At 46.0% G+C, this 17,617-nt stretch overlaps 1 protein-coding gene across 8 annotated transcripts in view; it reads left to right on the top strand.

Annotated features, from left to right (window-relative positions):
- Positions 1 to 12,579, top strand: part of ANAPC1 (anaphase promoting complex subunit 1) — a 58,464-nt gene extending 45,885 nt beyond the window's left edge. For all 8 annotated transcript variants that reach the window (XM_083494015.1, XM_083494016.1, XM_083494017.1 and 5 more), the window contains exons 38-48: positions 1,334 to 1,527; positions 2,522 to 2,608; positions 2,800 to 2,917; positions 3,078 to 3,155; positions 3,865 to 3,932; positions 5,533 to 5,671; positions 6,497 to 6,583; positions 7,659 to 7,754; positions 8,073 to 8,271; positions 11,042 to 11,176; positions 12,149 to 12,579. In XM_083494015.1, coding sequence (XP_083350141.1) covers positions 1,334 to 1,527; positions 2,522 to 2,608; positions 2,800 to 2,917; positions 3,078 to 3,155; positions 3,865 to 3,932; positions 5,533 to 5,671; positions 6,497 to 6,583; positions 7,659 to 7,754; positions 8,073 to 8,271; positions 11,042 to 11,176; positions 12,149 to 12,264 — 1,317 coding nt within the window. In that variant the 3' untranslated portion in view covers positions 12,265 to 12,579. The remainder of the gene's footprint in view (positions 1 to 1,333; positions 1,528 to 2,521; positions 2,609 to 2,799; positions 2,918 to 3,077; positions 3,156 to 3,864; positions 3,933 to 5,532; positions 5,672 to 6,496; positions 6,584 to 7,658; positions 7,755 to 8,072; positions 8,272 to 11,041; positions 11,177 to 12,148) is intronic.
- The last annotated feature ends 5,038 nt before the right edge of the window (positions 12,580 to 17,617 follow it).

Raw genomic sequence — 17,617 nt, forward strand, 5'->3', positions numbered from 1 at the left:
TTAGGGGCTCCCATAGAGAAGTCCTTTTTGCAGGCTTCCACCCCCCCCCAAGCGTCTGAGGACAAAGGGGCTCCTCTCCCAATGTCAGTGCCCAAGAGGGTCTGTAGGGAAGGATGTGGTCTTTCAGATATTTGGGGCCTGCTTCATTTACGGCTTTAAGCACACCTGAGGACCTTGAATGGATCCTGCAAGTGAACTGGAAACCAGTGCAGCTATTCTAAAGCAGGGGTTATTTGAGATCCCTCCTTTGGTAATCTTCACAGAACTCTAGCCCATTAATTTGATTTGAACTGATTTTATAATGAATTGGTTTTAGAATGCTGTATTATTTTACTGTTGTTAGCCGCTCTGAGCCCGGCTTTGGCTGGGGAGGGCGGGATATAAATATAATAATAATAATAATAATAATAATAATAATAATAATAATAATAATAATATTTTATTGTTATTATTATTATCTAAATGGGAACTGCATTTTGGACTGAAGTTTACCAAGTGGGGAAGGGACTGGGGCTGCCAAGTGAGCTCACCGTCCTTTCACGCAAAAATCAACTCCTGGTCCCCTACAAAAGTTTATTCAGTTCAGCAACCAGATTTACATACATGTTTTGCTGCTTTTTGGCGATTTGGGAACCTCTTGCTGGCCTGCTGCAAACCACCCAAGAGTTCTGACTTACCCTTTGCCTGCTCCCAGTTTAGATGAAGGAGCAGCCTCTCCCCTATGAGGACTGGTTACAACAGACACCTTAATGGTTGCCCTTATTTTAAAACCCAGACACACACACTTAGCGAGGAGAAAGTCCCATTGAACTCAGGGAGTAGCCATGCGTAGGATTGTGGGAGGGAAGTTACTGGTTTGCTTTTGCTTTTATTGTGTACAGTGGTACCTCGGGTTAAGTACTGGAGGTCCGTTCTAAACCTGAAACTGTTCTTAACCTGGAGCACCACTTTAGCTAATGGGGCCTCCCAGTGCTGCTGTGCCGCCGGAGCATGATTTCTGTTCTCATCCTGAAGCAAAGTTCTTAACCCGAGGTAATATTTCTGGGTTAGAGGAGTCTGTAACCTGAAGCATATGTAACCTGAAGCGTATGTAACCCGAGGTACCACTGTATTTTGCATTCTCATTCTGTATTTTTATGCTGTGGAGTTGCCTTGTGGTCTTCAGATGAAGGGTGGAATAATAATAATAATAATAATAATAATAATAATAATAATAATAATAATAATTTCTGAATAAGACCTTCCTTCTTCCTGAGCCTGGGATTGTGTTGCTTCCCTGCTTAGGAGATACAGGTGGAACTGACCACTTGCCTCCTCTGTGTCCATATTCCAGGCAGGCCACTACAACCTGGAGACGTGCCTGAGTGTGGTGCTGATGTCCCTTGCGATGGTGATGGCGGGATCGGGAAACCTGAAGGTCCTCCAGCTCTGCCGCTTCATGCACAAGAAGACGGGTGGGGAGATGAACTACGGGTTCCACATGGCACATCATATGGCTCTCGGGCTCCTCTTTTTGGGAGGGGGAAGGTAATCACGTCATTTCAAAGGGAAGCCTTTCCCCCTCAAAGCCAATATGCATATGAACACCCCAATATCTCCCTGCGTATTCGTTACGTCCACAATCCTTTTTTTCTTCCAAAGTAAATATTGTTAATATTTATTATGAAAACTTGTATACCACTTAATTGCAATATTGAGGTAGCCTTTGGCCTTTTTTATTAAAAAAACCCAAAAAACCAGCAATTTCTAGTCTTAAAGGAGTCAGAAGTACAGGGAGGAGTTAAAAACACAGGAAGGTGCCTAGTAAAAATTTGAGGGGCTGAGCAGTAGCGCTGTGCATCTGGTCTGGACAAATCCTGGACCCTGGACTCATTTGGCGGATCTGGAATTTGCCCTGTTTGTGCTGAGGCAACCCCAGGTCAGGTCCACCTGGAGCGATTTGCGTCTATCAAAAGTGGTGGTGGGGTTTGTAAGCCAGCAAAGAGGAGGGGTGGGGGAAGGAGATGATGCAGGTAAGACTCACTGCTGGCAGGTCTCCTTCTCTCCCCCCAGCCACTGACTGCATGCTTAATTTTGGTTTAGAAGCTTAATGAAGCATTAGGAGTCTGCAACGCCTCTGTTTAGATTTGGGGGCTGAATTGGTCTGGGGCCCGATTTGGATCATTGCATTGGGCCCTGAACTAAATTAGGGCTGCCTTGCACAGCCCTACAGAGCAGACATTTTCATCAGCTGTACGCCATAATCATCATAATTATAACAAATAAAGGCTTGACCTATATCGCTTTGCACGTCATGAGTCTATCTCATATATTAGTTTCACATTTTAAGTTGAATTACTGAAATAAATGAACTTTTCCACAATATTCTAATTTTTTGAGTTTCACCTGTATTGTTAGAAATGAATATCTTTGATAACCTGCGCTTAATTTCTGCTTTGCAGGGATAAGACTAATTCCATTCTCTTTTATTGCATCTATCTATCTATCATCTATCATCTATCTATCTATTCTTTCTTTGCAGGTACTCACTAAGCACTTCAAATTCTTCCATTGCTGCCCTGCTTTGTGCTGTGTACCCTCACTTCCCAGTTCACAGTACAGATAACAGGTAAGGCTTAACCAGCAGAGTTGGTTAAAACAAAGATCCTAGGAAAGCCCGGTTGGATCCAGCAACAGATAATGCGCTCTGCACCTTGGGAGACTTTATTTCAGTTTCCCGGTGCCTGTTGAATGCAGTTAGATTCAGGACGGAGCCTTAAAATAACCTTCCTGCAGTAACTGCACTCTTTGTATGCACAGGTATCACCTCCAGGCCTTGCGGCATCTGTATGTTCTGGCAGCAGAGCCCAGGCTCCTTGTCCCTGTGGATGTGGATACAGATACGCCTTGCTACTCGCTGCTGGAGGTTACCTACAAGGTAGACTTGATTCTGTGGGGTGAAGGGGACTTACCCAAAAGGGTGGGGGCAGAATGTACACAGTCCCTCTGAGCCAGCGTGGTTGTCATGTGCTTTCTTCAGTGATACAGGTTGACTAAAGTGTGTGGTTTATTTTGTATTTCTGCCCCCCTCCCCCAAGGGAACTCAGTGGTATGAGGAAACAACCGAGGAACTGATGGCACCCACTCTTCTTCCCGAACTCCACTTACTGAAGCAGGTATATGACGGAGCTTGCTTTATGGCAGCCTTCTTCGGCTGGTTCCTCTCCTGCTGTTTTGGTCTACAACTCCCATCAGCCCCAACAAGCACAGCTGGGGGTCGGAGTAGAAGCAGCCATAATTTAATTCCAAGATGCAATGGGTGGAAATAGTATAGTCCCTTGGCATGCCACCTTACGACATCATAGGTTTGATATTTATTATAGAAAGTAGGGTGCGATACCATGAGAATTAGTGGAGACAGGGCTTGGGGTTAGGTTGCTCGGTTTAACAACGCTGCTTTTAAACTTGGTTTGCAAAACCCCCACTATTTTGCACCTGCAGTCCCGCTCTGGATTTCCGGTTAAGGAATGGAAAGATCATTGGTGGGATGTCATCTCAGGTGCATCTTTTGTGACTTATGGAGTACAGCTCCTAGAGGTCTAATAAGCCAGCCTTTCTCAAGCTGTGGGTCCCCAAATGTTGTTGGACTACAACTCCCATCACCCTTAGCTAGCAAGGCTAGCTCGGGGATGATGGGAGTTGTAGTCCAACATCTGGGGACCCACAGCTTGAGAACCGCTGTAATAAACCATGCATGTTTTGGGTCTTGAAAGGGAGGACATTAAAAGTCCCTGGGTGTGAGTGACACTGCCCGTGTTGTTTTGATCCCATCCAATATGTATAATTCCCTGTGTAACTGATTTTTATTTTTACTTATGTTTCCAGATCAGAGTGAAAGGCCCCCGATACTGGGAGCTGCTGATTGATTTAAGCAGAGGCACACACCATTTAAAGTAAGTACAGTGGTACCCTGCAAGACGAACGCCTTGGAAGACGAAAAACTCGCTAGCCGAAGGAGTTTTTCGTTTTCTTAGCCGCTTCGCAAGACGCATTTCCCTATGGGCTTGCTTCGCAAAACGAAGCTTGCCCCGCAAGCTCCGGGGATAGCGGGGAAACGCAGCGCGTCTTCCCCGCTGTCCCCGGACCTCTTTTGAAGCAAGGGGCGGCGGGGAGAAGATCGCTTCTCCCCGTTGCCAGCCCCACAATCTCCGGGGACAGAGGGGAAGGCGCACGCGCCTTCCCTTCTCTCCCCGGACCCCTTTTGAACCAAGGGGTGGCAACGGGGAGAAGCGATTCTCCCTGCCGCCCCTTCCCTTGCTTTAAAACGGGTCCAGGGACAGAGGGGAAGGCGCGCGGCGCTTCCCCTCTGACCCCGGACGGTCTCCATAGGAACGCATTGATTGATTTTCAATGCATTCCTATGGGAAACTGTGCATCACAAGACGAAAAGCTCACAAGAAGAAAAAACTTGTGGAACGAATTAATTTCGTCTTGCGAGGCACCACTGTAGTCCTGGTGAAGCTTTTGCAATAACAGTATAGCAGCCCACAATTATGGCTGCACTGCAGACACACCGAAGTCCAAATTTAAGCTGCTGTTGCAATTGTTGGAAAATCTGTTTGCTTGTAGGAGTTGTCCAGTGGCTGGTGTTAAGCAGATATGCAGTTTTTAACTTTATATATATATGTCAACCTTGACCCAGCAATTTTCTCCTATGTGTGGAACACCTGTGGATTTTTCCCATCTTCTGCAAAGCAGAAAAGACCTTTCCTCCCTTTTGCACATGAAACTCACATGAGATCCAACTCTGTGCCTGTTATAAAATGGATCCGGTGCAGACTGCTGGAACAAAGGTGTTACAGTGTGAAAATTGACAGAACAGCAACAGGACTATCACACACATCCATCTGGTTTGCGAATATATCAGCAGGGTAAAAACAGGCAATAAAATCAATTGAATTGAATAGAATTGAATTAATAGAATTGGAAACATCTAGGGCAGATAGCCAACCAGTCCCTCAAAATGGTGTTCCTACTTCAAAGAAAAGCAAGAAATCTGTCCGAGGCCTTCAAGGAAATCTAGGTTTCCCTTTTTTGAAATATTGTTTTGGGTCACTGATTAACCTTCATAGCTCCTTCCCATTTTGTGACATTTGCTCCCCGCCATTTTTTCCTGGCTTTCTCTTTCATATTATTCTTCATGACAGTAGACATGCAGATATCCTTATCCGACAACTCTTAATGCATAGCTTATGGGTTCATGATGCAGCCACCTTGCTGAAGCTAAGCAGGTGTGTGTCTGGCCAGTGCCTGGATGGGAGCCCACCTGGGAACGTAATGAGTTCTATGTTGGATATAAATGTGGATAAAACTCTGCAGAATAAAACAACAGTGCTTCACCTCGGCATTTGTAGGAAACTACAAGTGTGGAATTTGTAGTGCTTTCAGTTGTTGCATGGTACAATGATAATCTGTACTCAAGATATGTGAATTAGCATGGATAACTTCTTAATCTGAAACAAAAAGCCCCCAAACCTTCCTTTCTTCTTGCAGATCAATTCTTTCAAAAGATGGAGTCCTGTATGTAAAACTGAGAGCTGGGCAGCTGTCATACAAAGAGGACCCAATGGGTTGGCGAAGCCTTTTGGCGCAGACTGTCACTCACCGGAATGCGGATGCCCGGGCGTTCAAGGTAGTCCTTATGGCCACTGTTGAGGGAAAGAAGCTGCAACGAATATAAACTATATAACATGGGTAGGCAAACTAAGGCCTGGGGGCTGGATCCGGCCCAATCGCCTTCTCAATCCGGCCTACGGACGTTCTGGGAATCAGTGTGTTTTTACATGAGTATAATGTGTCCTTTTATTTAAAATGCATCTCTGGGTTATTTGTAGGGCTTGGGAATTCGTTCATTTCATTTCCCCCCTCCAAAAAAATATAGTCTGGCCCCCCACAAGGTCTGAGGGACCGGCCCCCTGCTGAAAAATTTTGCTGACCCCTGCAGTATATAACAAGCAAAAAGTGAAGAAACCTGAAATTTCCGTCAGGTTGTGAGGCCAGTGGTTATAAGGAAAAGGCCATCTTTGGAAAATTAACGCAAGCTGTGAGAGGCAGCTGTCATTCTAGTGCAAATTTCACCGGGAAGACTCCAAATGTCTCCGCGTTGGCCCCTGTGGCACCTCACGTCAGTGCAAAATAGCATGAGAAACTGGCCTGTGTTGGGGAAAGTTTCAGCCGCCTGTCTCATTCTCCCCCAAAGGGCTGAGATGATACCACTTTGTTGGCTCAGCTGTGCTGGTAAGGTAGCAAGATTTTCAGCTGCATGAATCTGTTTTTCAGGTCAGAGCTTTTTGCTAAGGGGTAGTGTTATCTCCATTACATTTTTTCCCAAGAAGGCTGGACCATTTGTCTGGGAGGTGGCAGCCTGCAGTGAGAAAGGGTTGTATGAAATGCACTTTCCCCATGAACCGCAAAGATGGAAACGATCCTTAATTTTAAATGTCACTTTCCTTTTCAGCCAGAAGCTATTTCTGCTTTTACATCTGATCCTGCGCTGCTTTCATTCGCTGACTATTTCTGCAAACCGGCTGCAAACACGGGGCAAGTAAGTTGTCAGGTGCAAAACCTAGCTTAAAAAAAATATTAAAAGGCAGGCTTCGGCAGAGCCAACGTGAAACTCCACTCTCAGAAACAGATTGCCTATAAATGCCCAATTGCTGGGAGTTATTGTAAGGCTTTGGGAAGACTAGAGTATCCTGGTTTTGCACAGGAGGAATTTAAAAATAAAACAACGTATGGATGGGACGATTCAAATTCTAGTTGACAAAATCAGCCTCTCCAAAGTTTAATTAAAGTACCAGCAGTATGCCAGTGTGGGCAACTTGCCAGGGAACCAGATGCCAGGGAACCAGGCAGAGGGCCTTCTCGGTAGTGGCGCCTGCCCTGTGGAACACCCTCCCATTAGATGTCAAAGAGATATAAACAAGTATCTGATGTTCAGAAGACATCTGAAGGCAGCCTTGTTTAGGGAAGTTTTTAATGACCGGTGTTTTAATGTATTTTTAATCTTTGTTGGAAGCTGCCCAGAGTGGCTGGGGAAACCCAGCCGGATGGGCTGGGTATAGATAATAATTTATTACTATTATTATTATTAGAGGGATGCGGGTGGCGCTGTGGGTTAAACCACAGAGCCTAGAACTTGCCGATCAGAAGGTCGGCGGTTCGAATCCCCGCGACGGGGTGAGCTCCCGTTGCTCGGTCCCTGCTCCTGCCAACCTAGCAGTTTGAAAGCATGTCAAAGTGCAAGTAGATAAATAGGTACCGCTCCGGCGGGAAGGTAAACAGGGTCTCTGCTCTGGTTCGCCAGAAGCGGCTTAGTCATGCTGGCCACATGACCCGGAAGCTGTACGCCGGTTCCCTCAGCCAATAAAGCGAGATGAGAGCCGCAACCCCAGAGTCAGTCACGACTGGACCTAATGGTCAGGGGTCCCTTTACCTTTATTATTATTATTATTATTATTATTATTATTATTATTATTATTGGATTCAATCAGCCTCAGCCAGCAAGACCAATGGTCAGTGGCAATAGGAGTTATATTCCAGGAACATCTGGCTCCCCACCCACTGCAACATGTATGATGTATTTCCCCCCCTGAATTACCTCTTCTTCATTTTTTTAGAAACAGGAAGTGTTCGACCTTTTCTCTTCTATCCTGTACGAGTGTGTTACTCAGGAAAATCCTGAAATGTTGCCGGCTTACATCGCAATTGACCAGGTAAAAGCACGCTGCGCAATCCTTTTCATTTCAGCAAAGTGTTGCTTATTTTCCTGCTGGTTTTTGCCCGTTAAGAAAGCAAAGACGAAAAGCCTATTGCATTTGTAATCACAATATATCTTGATTTTTAACCTGTGGAAACGTGTCTGCATGAATGAGTAGTCGTAGCAGAATCCTGCCACCTTGTGACACTGATCTTGCAAGCTCCCCCTAATCTTTCTGATTATGTAAGTCACTAAACGACTCATTTTATAAACTAGTTATCTGTACCTGCAACAGTATTGAGTTAATTCAAGCTCTTTTTTCATTTTCCGCTAGGCTGTGAGGAGACTGGAAAAAAGAGAAATGTCAGAGACATTTGACTTGTGGCAGATAAAGTTGGTTCTAGAATTTTTCAATTCCAGAAGTCACCAGGAGAGAATGAGGAAAAATCCACACCGGGGCCTTTTTATGAACTCTGAGTTTTTACCTGTGATTAAGTGTTCCATCGATAATACCTTGGATCAGTGGCTGCAAGGTAAAAATAGCAGGGGATTTACCGCTAAATGAAGCAAGTTCTGTGCAGCTGGCAGATAGGACTCTCCTCTGAATGGCAACATAGCTAAGCCAAAACCATGAATTCCTAAGACCATGAATTTCTGCCCCCAAATGACCTGATGTTCATTTGTAATCTCTAGTAAGGGTTTTTTGTGTGCGTGCGCAAGCCAGAAAGTCTTAAAACGATTCGGTTCTTACCGTGATTTGAAGCTGTTCCAAAAATAAAAAACATCTGGCTCTGTATGGGCTGAATCCAGTTAAGTCATTGTGCAAGCCAACAACTTCCACGTGTTCAGTGGAACTTCCCCTCCCTCTCTTCCCCTTGTGTGTGGAGGGCTGGGGGAACTCCCGGAGCAGACTGGGGGGGCATGTGGAGGCAGAACAGGATGGAGAAGTTCTGTGTCACGGGTGGAAATCATTCTGCTCGTGCAATGACTTCGTTGGAGACAACATTCAACGTCTGAGAATTTTGTTTTACTCATTTCTGTGCCACCCTTCAATTTAAATTACTCCCAAGGCAGCTTGCACAATACAGTGGTACCTCTGGTTACATACTTAGAGGTCCGTTCTTAACCTGAAACTGTTCTTAAACTGAAGCACCACTTTAGCTAATGGGGCCTCCCGTTGCCGCCGCACGATTTCTGTTCTCATCCTGAAGCAAAGTTCTTAACCCGAGGTACTATTTCTGGGTTAGCGGAGACTGTAACCTGAAGCGTATGTAACCCGAGGTATCACTGTAAAACCAATAGACAATCTCAAAAACAAAACAAAAATGCAAACCAATTTTCTTAACACTGCTTTCTTTTAATACTGCTGCTAATAGTTTTTTTTAAAAAAACAACAACAGAGCTTCAACATTAGGAAATTTAAAACAAAAACAAAAGCATATTTTTTTTGCAGGGAACCAAAAGGTTTCACAGGGACGCAGGTGGCACCGTGGTCTAAACCACTGAGCCTCCTGGGCTTGCCGATCGGAAGGTCGGCGGTTTGAATCCCCGTAATGGGGTGAGCTCCCGTTGCTCTGTCCCAGCTCCTGCCAACCTAGCAGTTCGAAAGCATACCAGTGCAAGCAGATAAATGGGTTCCACTGTGGTGGGAAGGTAAAAGGCGTTTCCGTGCACTGCTCTGGTTTTGCCAGAAGCGGCTTAAGTCATGCTGGCCACATGACCCGGAAAAACTGTCTGCGGACAAACGCCGGCTCCGTTGGCAAAAAGTGAGATGAGCGCCGCAACTCCAGTGTCATCTGCGACTGGACCTAACTGTCAGGAGTCCTTTACCTTTACCTTTTTAAAGGGTATCATGGTAGCATTAACTGATGTTTCTTTAGAAGAGAGGGTTCGTTTAGTACCATGTGCTCCAGTTCATGCTACTGTCTCAAATTCAGGCTGCATATTGTAGATTTCAATATGCAGAGGCCTTTGGGAAAGAAGAGGGGAAATGGTGGGTACTCCCCATCTATGTGCCTTTAAGGGGGGGAAGATCTGGACTATCTCTCTGTGCATCTTCCTAGGGAAGTCCACCCCCCTTCCTGGAGAATGAGATTATTTTTATTAAGCATTGTCCTGAGAGGAATCAAACAGCCCTTGCTTCCCTCTATTCTCCATAGCCCTGTTTCAAGCATTCAAATAATACACATAATAATAGTTGTAGTAGTAGTTGTAGTAGTAGTAGTAGTAGTAGTAGTAGTAATTTATTATTTATATCCCACCCATCTGGCTGGGCTTCCTCAGCCACTCTGGGTGGCTTCCAACAAAATATTAAAATACAGTAATGCATCAAACATTAAAAGCTTCCCTAAACAGGGCTGCCTTCATATGTCTTCTAAAAGTCTGGTAGTTGTTTATCTCTTTGACATCTGGTGGGAGGGCGTTCCACAGGGCGGGTGCCACTACTGAGAAGGCCCTGTGCCCCTGTCTCCATCTCAGTTGGCTCCGCCTCTTCCCCCACAAATGAAGAAATCCGGTGTAATAATAGCAAACTCACTTGCAAAGTGCTGACCTTTATGTAGCCAGAACAGCATCATCGACACACAAGAGGGAGAGATATTAGGAGGCTTGGGGAGCCCAGTCTATATACAGTAGTACAAAAAACAGAACCCAACAACTTCAGGAACAAAAATAAAGGAGGGCTCAACCCACCCCAAGCAGCCCAGTGAGGATTGAGCATGCTCAGTTGCCACAGAATGCTGATTGGCTGTTGAGAGCGGTGCGGAACGGAAAACCAGGAGAAGGGCAAATGGATTGGAGTATCTTGGAAGGTCATGGCTGGCTGGTTATCATCGATTTTTGTGTGTATAGCCAAGGGCCTTTACAATGAATGACACAGGGCAAGAGCAAGGCTTTCCTCTGAAACCACACAACATAACCTATAGAATTTTACAGCATAAAAAAAAATTACAGCAAAAAAGTTTTAAAATTAGAAATCATCAACATAGCTTCTTAGCTGCCAGAGCAAATTTGTCTACCAAGTGTGTAATTTTTAGGTGTTTATCAGCTAAGAGTTGGACTGTCATTTCCTGGGGGAATCTTAAGTGGGTGACAACCACTTAAGAATAGACAATATTTTTCTCTCTCTGGGCATTGTATATAAGGGGCAAATCAGCCAGTAGTGAGTGCATGATATCCTTGAGCTGGTTGCATCCATAGACCCACTTGCTTGTCAGAACCTTGAACCAAGAACATTCCACACTGCAACATTTTGCTGCGCTTCCATCTGCTAAATCTGAGCTTCACCTCTCTTGTGTGTTGCAGCTGGAGGTGACGTCTGCTTGCACTCCTATTTAAGTGGACAGCCAACCGACGAATCTCAGCTAAGTATATTGGCCTGCTTCCTCATATATCATTCTGTTCCAACACCTGCGCAGCTGTTAGCTGGAGGCTTGGAAGGTAAGATTAAAACCCAGCTATTAATCACGATTATTGGGTGGGTGGGGGAAATAACACTGAGAAAGCCATGGATTACCAACACTGTACAAAAATGCCAAAGTTGGTCCATCTCAACCTAAGCCTAATCTTATAATTGTAGCGTTGGAAGGGAACCCAAGGGTCATCTAATCCAACCCCCTGCAAGGCAGGAATCAGAGCCACCCAGAGATGTTGGAAACTGAATATGGGTCCTTTTCCGTGCAAGCCTTGTGCTCTATTACGATATGTTCCTTTGGCCAACACGTTGCTGCTCTCTTTAGCAGTACTTTACCAGTTGTAAGGAACAAGAAGGCAGGAGCTGAATAAATAACGATGATAATAATATAACAAAATGAGTTTGTGGCAGTGCAAATAATATTATTATTAATAATAATAATCATATTTATACTCCACCCATCTGGCTAGGTTTCCCCAGCCACTCTGGGTGGCTTCCAGCAGAATATAAAAACATAACAAAATGTAAAATGCAGCGACATATTTTATACACACAACAGGTATGAAATGTGTGGTGTAGTGGTTAAGAGTGGTAGTCTCATAATCTGGTGAACCGGGTTCACTTCCCCGCTCCTCCACCTGCAGCTGCTGGGTGACCTTGGGGTAGTCACACTTATCTGAAGTCTCTCAGCCCCACTCACCTCACAGAGTGTTTGTTGTGGGGAAGGAAGGGAAAGGAGAATGTTAGCTGCTTTGAGACTCCTTTGGGTAGTGATAAAGCGGGATATCAAATCCAAACTACTACTACTACTACTACTACTACTACTCTTCTTCTTCTTCTTCTTCTTCTTCTTCTTCTTCTTCTTCTTCTTCTTCTTCTTCTTCTTCTTCTTCTGTGCTGAAGCCGAGTTGCCATTCTGCATCTAAAGTGCACTGTTTTGGTATATTTGTTCTACTTGAAGGTGTAATCATTTCCCCCTCTCTCCTTTATCCTTCTAGGTTGCACAACCTTCTCTGAATTGCTGTTGAAATTCAAGCCCCTGGGAATGCCAGTCCGTGCCCTTCTAAGACTCGCCCCTCTGTTGCTGGGGAATCCACAGGCAATGTTTTTGTGAAAGCAATAACTTGAATTTGACCCAACCCAGCGACCAAGACGCCAGTATCCGTTTAGCATTTGACATCGGACGAAAGATGCATTGATGAAGTCAGGCTTTGGTTTCTAAGTTTACAAACTTCTTCCTCGGCATTTTCCATTCCCTTTTTATGTTTTGAGAGTGATTAAAAAAAGAGAGAGAGCTTTATATATTGTTGGATGGTTTACATGCCCGTGCTAATTAATATGTTTACTTTTTGTAAATAAAGCTTGTTTGCCAAAAGAGAGAGAGAGAAATATTGATGATGAACTGGGAAAATAAACCACCTGGAATCAATTTGTCAACACCTCTTTTCGACACAGCATCCTTGAACTAGCGCTGCTACGTTGCCCGTTTCTTCTAAATCAGTGTTTCCCAACCTTTTTTGGGCAAAGGCACACTTGTTTCATGAAAAAAATCTCGAGGCACACCACCATGCCAGATGGGGAAAGGTCACTTTTTACATATGTAAAAAAAAATAAAAAAATAGTAACAGCATAGAAGGTAATGGTTAGGCTAGCATCCCTCTTCCAAATATGCTAGGTTTTTATTTGCAGGGACTGTTCTACATGGGAAAGCATTCAGCACTGTCATTCTCCCATCTGCCATCTGAATTGGTACTATTCTGGGTCAACTTACTCTGCTGCATGTGTAGATGAAAATGGCACCAAGTGTGGGGGAGGGGGCAGAACAGGTTTCAGATACAGGATATTAAGCATACAGTGGTGCCCCGCAAGACGAATGCCTCGCAAGACAAAAAACTCGCTAGACGAAAGGTTTTTTCATTCGCGATTTGCCTCGCAAGACGAATTCCCTTATGGGCTTGCTTCGCAAGACGAAAACGTCTTGCGACTTTGTTAAACCGTTTAAACCGTGCTTCGCAAGAAGAAAAATTCGTTAGACGGCAAAAATTGCGGAACAAATTAATTTCGTCTTGCGGGGCACCACTGTACACGTACTTCAGATTGAACTGGTTGCTTGCTTTGCAAGTTTTCATTTCCCAAATGACTGCCTTGGCAAGCGCAATACCTACCAGGCTCAACGCTGGTCTCGCGCTGCCGCTTCCCGCGCTCTCAAGGACCCGGGAGGAGGAAGGCGTGAAGGGAATCCCGAAGGCGCGAAAACCTCGCGCATGCGCAGGCCTTCCGCCTGCGACAGCCCAGTAGGCCGGCCGAAGCGAGCGGCGATGGGATGTGGGAGGGAGCTCGCTCGCCGCCCCGCGTGTGCCTATGTGGGGCACGTTACAGCCCCGTGACGTCAGCGCCACGCAGGCAGGCAGATGGCGAGAGCCCCGCGCTGGGCGGCCTCTCCTTGCCGCCGCCGCCCCGCCTCTCGCCGCCCGACTCGCCCGCCTCCCTCCCACGGCACACCAGGCAACGTCTCGCGGCACACTAGTGTGCCGCGGAACACCGGTTGGGAAACACTGTTCTAAATGTTGCGATTTGAATCTCCAGGTGGGAGAAACACAGAGCTCAGCTCAGTGCCTTCTTTGAAGTCACCTTTGCCCATATATTTCCAAAGTCTGATCGCTCAAAACAAGCAAAACCTATAATATACTACTACTGCCATGCATACTCCTTCAGTGTAGAACGGTAGCAAGGGTGACAGTGCTGTCTATCCATTATGATGAATTCAGGTTTCATGCACTTTCAGAGAGGAACTATATGTTACAAGAAACAAGGCGGTGCCAATGAAAACTCCAGCCCTGTGCTGCTTCGACTCTCTCCTGCCACTACCCACCCCACCCTACCCCGTAATACAGTTTTCCTTATGTTGTGATCTGCTTAGTTATTTATAAAATTAGCCACCTTTTTCAGGATAGCCCACCCCTGTCTTTTAAAAGTACAGTGGTACCTCAGGTTAAGCACTTAATTTGTTCTGGAGGTCCGTTCTTAACCTGAAACTGTTCTGAACCTGAAGCCCCACTTTAGCTAATGGGGCCTCCTGCTGCCGCCGCAGCACGATTTTTGTTCTCATCCTGAAGCAAAGTTCTTAACCCGAGGTACTATTCCTGGGTTAGCAGAGTCTGTAACCTGAAGCGTATGTAACCTGTATAAAACAGTGGGTGGATTTCAACATAGTGCTAAGGTGTGTGGTGAACAAAGTCTGCTCGTGCAACAGGACTTTCTTCCCCTGTGTGCCCCCAGCCCTCCAGAACAGATTTAGGGGCTGCAGGAGGAAGCACACGTCGTTCCATGCATGGAACAACTTAGTTGAATCCTGCAAAGTACATATGAAAAACTTAACAGCACCAGTATTGAATATCCTTTAAAAGCTGGGCTAGTTACAACCCTATCAGCCAAACCTATTTTTGTTGGCATCCGGCTGTCTCGAGAGACAATGGAGTGCACCTCCAGGGGTGAAGGCAAACTGCTGGAGAACCACAGCGCCTGCTGTGGCTGCAGAGGGAAGAATCCCTGATAGGTGGAGATCCAACCTCTTTAGAAACCTCCAGTGAAGGAGAGTCCACCACCTTCCAATGAAGTCTGTTCCACTGTGACTCTTCCTCTGAAGGGTCTTCATGCTCACAACAGTTGTGGAACCTGTAGTCTTCTAGAAGTTGGTGGGTCTCAGTCCCAACCAGCTTGGCCAGTGTCATAGATCTGAGTTATGGTTTAGCCCAGTGGTTCTCAGAACTGTTTTTCTCAGGGCCACGCTTTCAGAATAAAAAAATTTGCTCGCACCATACCAAGTTTTTAATTGACAAGAAATATATTGGAAAACATTTGTCCTCAGTATCACCTGATGCTCTTGCTCTCATTTTGAAAAGGTATCTATCCATATTCTGCAAAGCATTTTCTTATATACTAGTGTTTAAATGTTTCTTTGATGGCCCTTGAATCTTCCTGCCACACCAGTGTGGCATGGCGCACCCTTTGAGAACCACTGGTCAAGCCGCAGCTGAAGGCCACCAAATCTCTCCTTTTTTAACAGGTGTCAGAAACTGAACCTGGAACGCATTGCATGCAGTGCATATTCATTCTATGCCTAAGCTATGTGTCAGGTGTGCGTTCAGGAGCCAGGCCCTGTGACAAATAGGACTAGGGTCTTCCTAAGTTCGTTCTGAGGAGGCAAGGTGTGGCCACACAGGTGAGGCCGATTGGTAACTCACAGCACCTGGTGGCAAAAGCTGGGAAGGGATATAAGGTCAGCATTTTTTCTTCAGCTCTTTGCCACAGCAACACGTTCCCTGCCTTGCTGCATTTGACTCCTTGCTTCTTGATCCCCGGACCCTTGACTTTGTGACTCCTTGCTTCCTGACCCTTGGTTTCTTGACTTCCGGCTCTCTGACCCTCGGATTCTTGGCTTTCTGGCTTCTGGACTCCCGTTCCTGCTCCCACCCCGCCATCTTGCCCCCAGTCCCGACGTCCCCAGCCAGGACTTCAATCACCCGTGAACCGGACCATGACACTATGTTACACACTCCAGTTCCTGATGGGATATTAGTCTAGGAATGTATCTGTCCTTGCAGCATGCAAGCTAAATGGGTGGCGATAAGGAACCAAGAAAGCTAGCAAAGAGAACAGAAACAATGAAAATTCAAACTATAGCAGTTGCTTTAAACTTAAAAATTAAAATATGTACAGCCAAATGGTATTTTATTCTTGATCACTAAGCAAGCAAGACAGTATACAAATGCATAGCACACTCATGCAAGTGTGCTACCGCAACTCCTTGCTTAGCCAATTTTACAATTCACCGAAATTAACTATTGCACGCCCAGCTCATACACAGCTGCAAATCCATGTGTTAAAACTGGCAACGTTTAGAAAGCAAGGGGAGGAAGAGTGTTAAGGGGGGGAAAGTCACATTCCTATTTTATATAAATCCTATTTATAGTTCAATTGCAGAAGTTTATTTCATTTGTTGAGAGAATAGCAGTAGAAGCATAGAGTTGGAAGCGCCCCCCAAAGATCATCTAGTTCAACCCCCTGCAATGTGGGAATCTCAGCTAAAGTATCTGTCATGTACTGAGTTGAATAGGATCCAAAAGGCAACAGTCTGATTGTTCCTAGAACAATAGGGTCCAGAATGCAGCAATCTGATTGGTCCTAGAACAGGGGTCTGCAACCTTTAAGACAAAAAGAGCCACTTGGACCCATTTCCGAAGGGGGGGGGGAACTGGGAGCCGCAAAACCACTGCGACATTTAAAACAAATATATCTCCGGAGCCGCGATCTGACAGTGGACGGGAAGGTGACGTCGGGACAGTGCGTGACTAATGCATGCACCGCCCCCATGCGACGTCACAGCCAGTACAGCGCTCGCCAGTGGGGAGTGTCGGGGCGCACAATGCGCCTCCTCCCCTCGCTAGTATCCGCCCCGGAGCCGCAGCAAAGGTGTAAAAGAGCCACATGCGGCTCCGGAGCCGCGGGTTGAAGACCCCTGTCCTAGAACAATGCAGCAGTATGATTGGTCTGCAGGAGCCACCCAATCCAGCTCCAGGTGGAAGTGAATCCACAACCTGATTGGCCTACAGGAGAATCCCAGAATTAGCCAATCACGTGCGGCCCATTGTGTAAATCATGTATACAAAGCAGATATTTTAGGGGAACTTTCATTCCTCACTACTATGAGCTGAATAAAGAGCATGAAATCCACACTCGACTCCGAGTATATTTCAGTATCCATGACAGATGGCTTAAAAACCTCCAAAGGAGGAGAGTCCACCACCTTCCGAGGGAGTCTGTTCCACTATCAAACAGCTCTTACTGTCAGAAAGTTCTTCCTGATGTTAAGTCGGAATCTCCTTTCTTGTAACGTGAAGCCATTGGTTTGGGTCCTACCCTCCAGGACAGGAGAAAACCAGCTTGCTCCATCTTCCATGTGGGTGCCCTTGCGATGTAAGATGGCTGTCGTATTTCCTCTCAGTCTCCTCCTCTTTACCAGGCTAAACATTCCCAGCTCCCCCAAACCGATCCTCCTAAGGCTTGGTTTCCAGACCTTTGACCATCAGTCAATCGTTGGCACTCAAGTTGCGCTTGGAGAGCTGATGAACTCCTAAACAAACACACCACCCCGGATCCTGGTGATTTGGATCGGGTTGCAGACCCATTTAGCCAAGCATCCTGATCTCACGGCGCCCAGCTTGAGCTCCCCAGTTTCACTATTCCCAGCAAACTGAGATTCAGGTCGCTTCCGATGGCGGAGGAACCCAACACACACGTGTAAGGCACGCTTCGTTTTCAACCTCTAGTTAAAAAGGTAAAGGTACCCCTGACCATTAGGTCTAGTCGCGGCCAACTCTGGGGTTGTGGCGCTCATCTCGCTTTATTGGCCTAGGCAGCTGGCGTACAGCTTCCGGGTCATGTGGCCAGCATGACTAAGCCACTTC

This window comes from Podarcis liolepis, assembly GCF_965112155.1.
Source record: "Podarcis liolepis genome assembly, chromosome: 3".
Taxonomy (NCBI): Eukaryota; Metazoa; Chordata; class Lepidosauria; order Squamata; family Lacertidae; genus Podarcis; species Podarcis liolepis.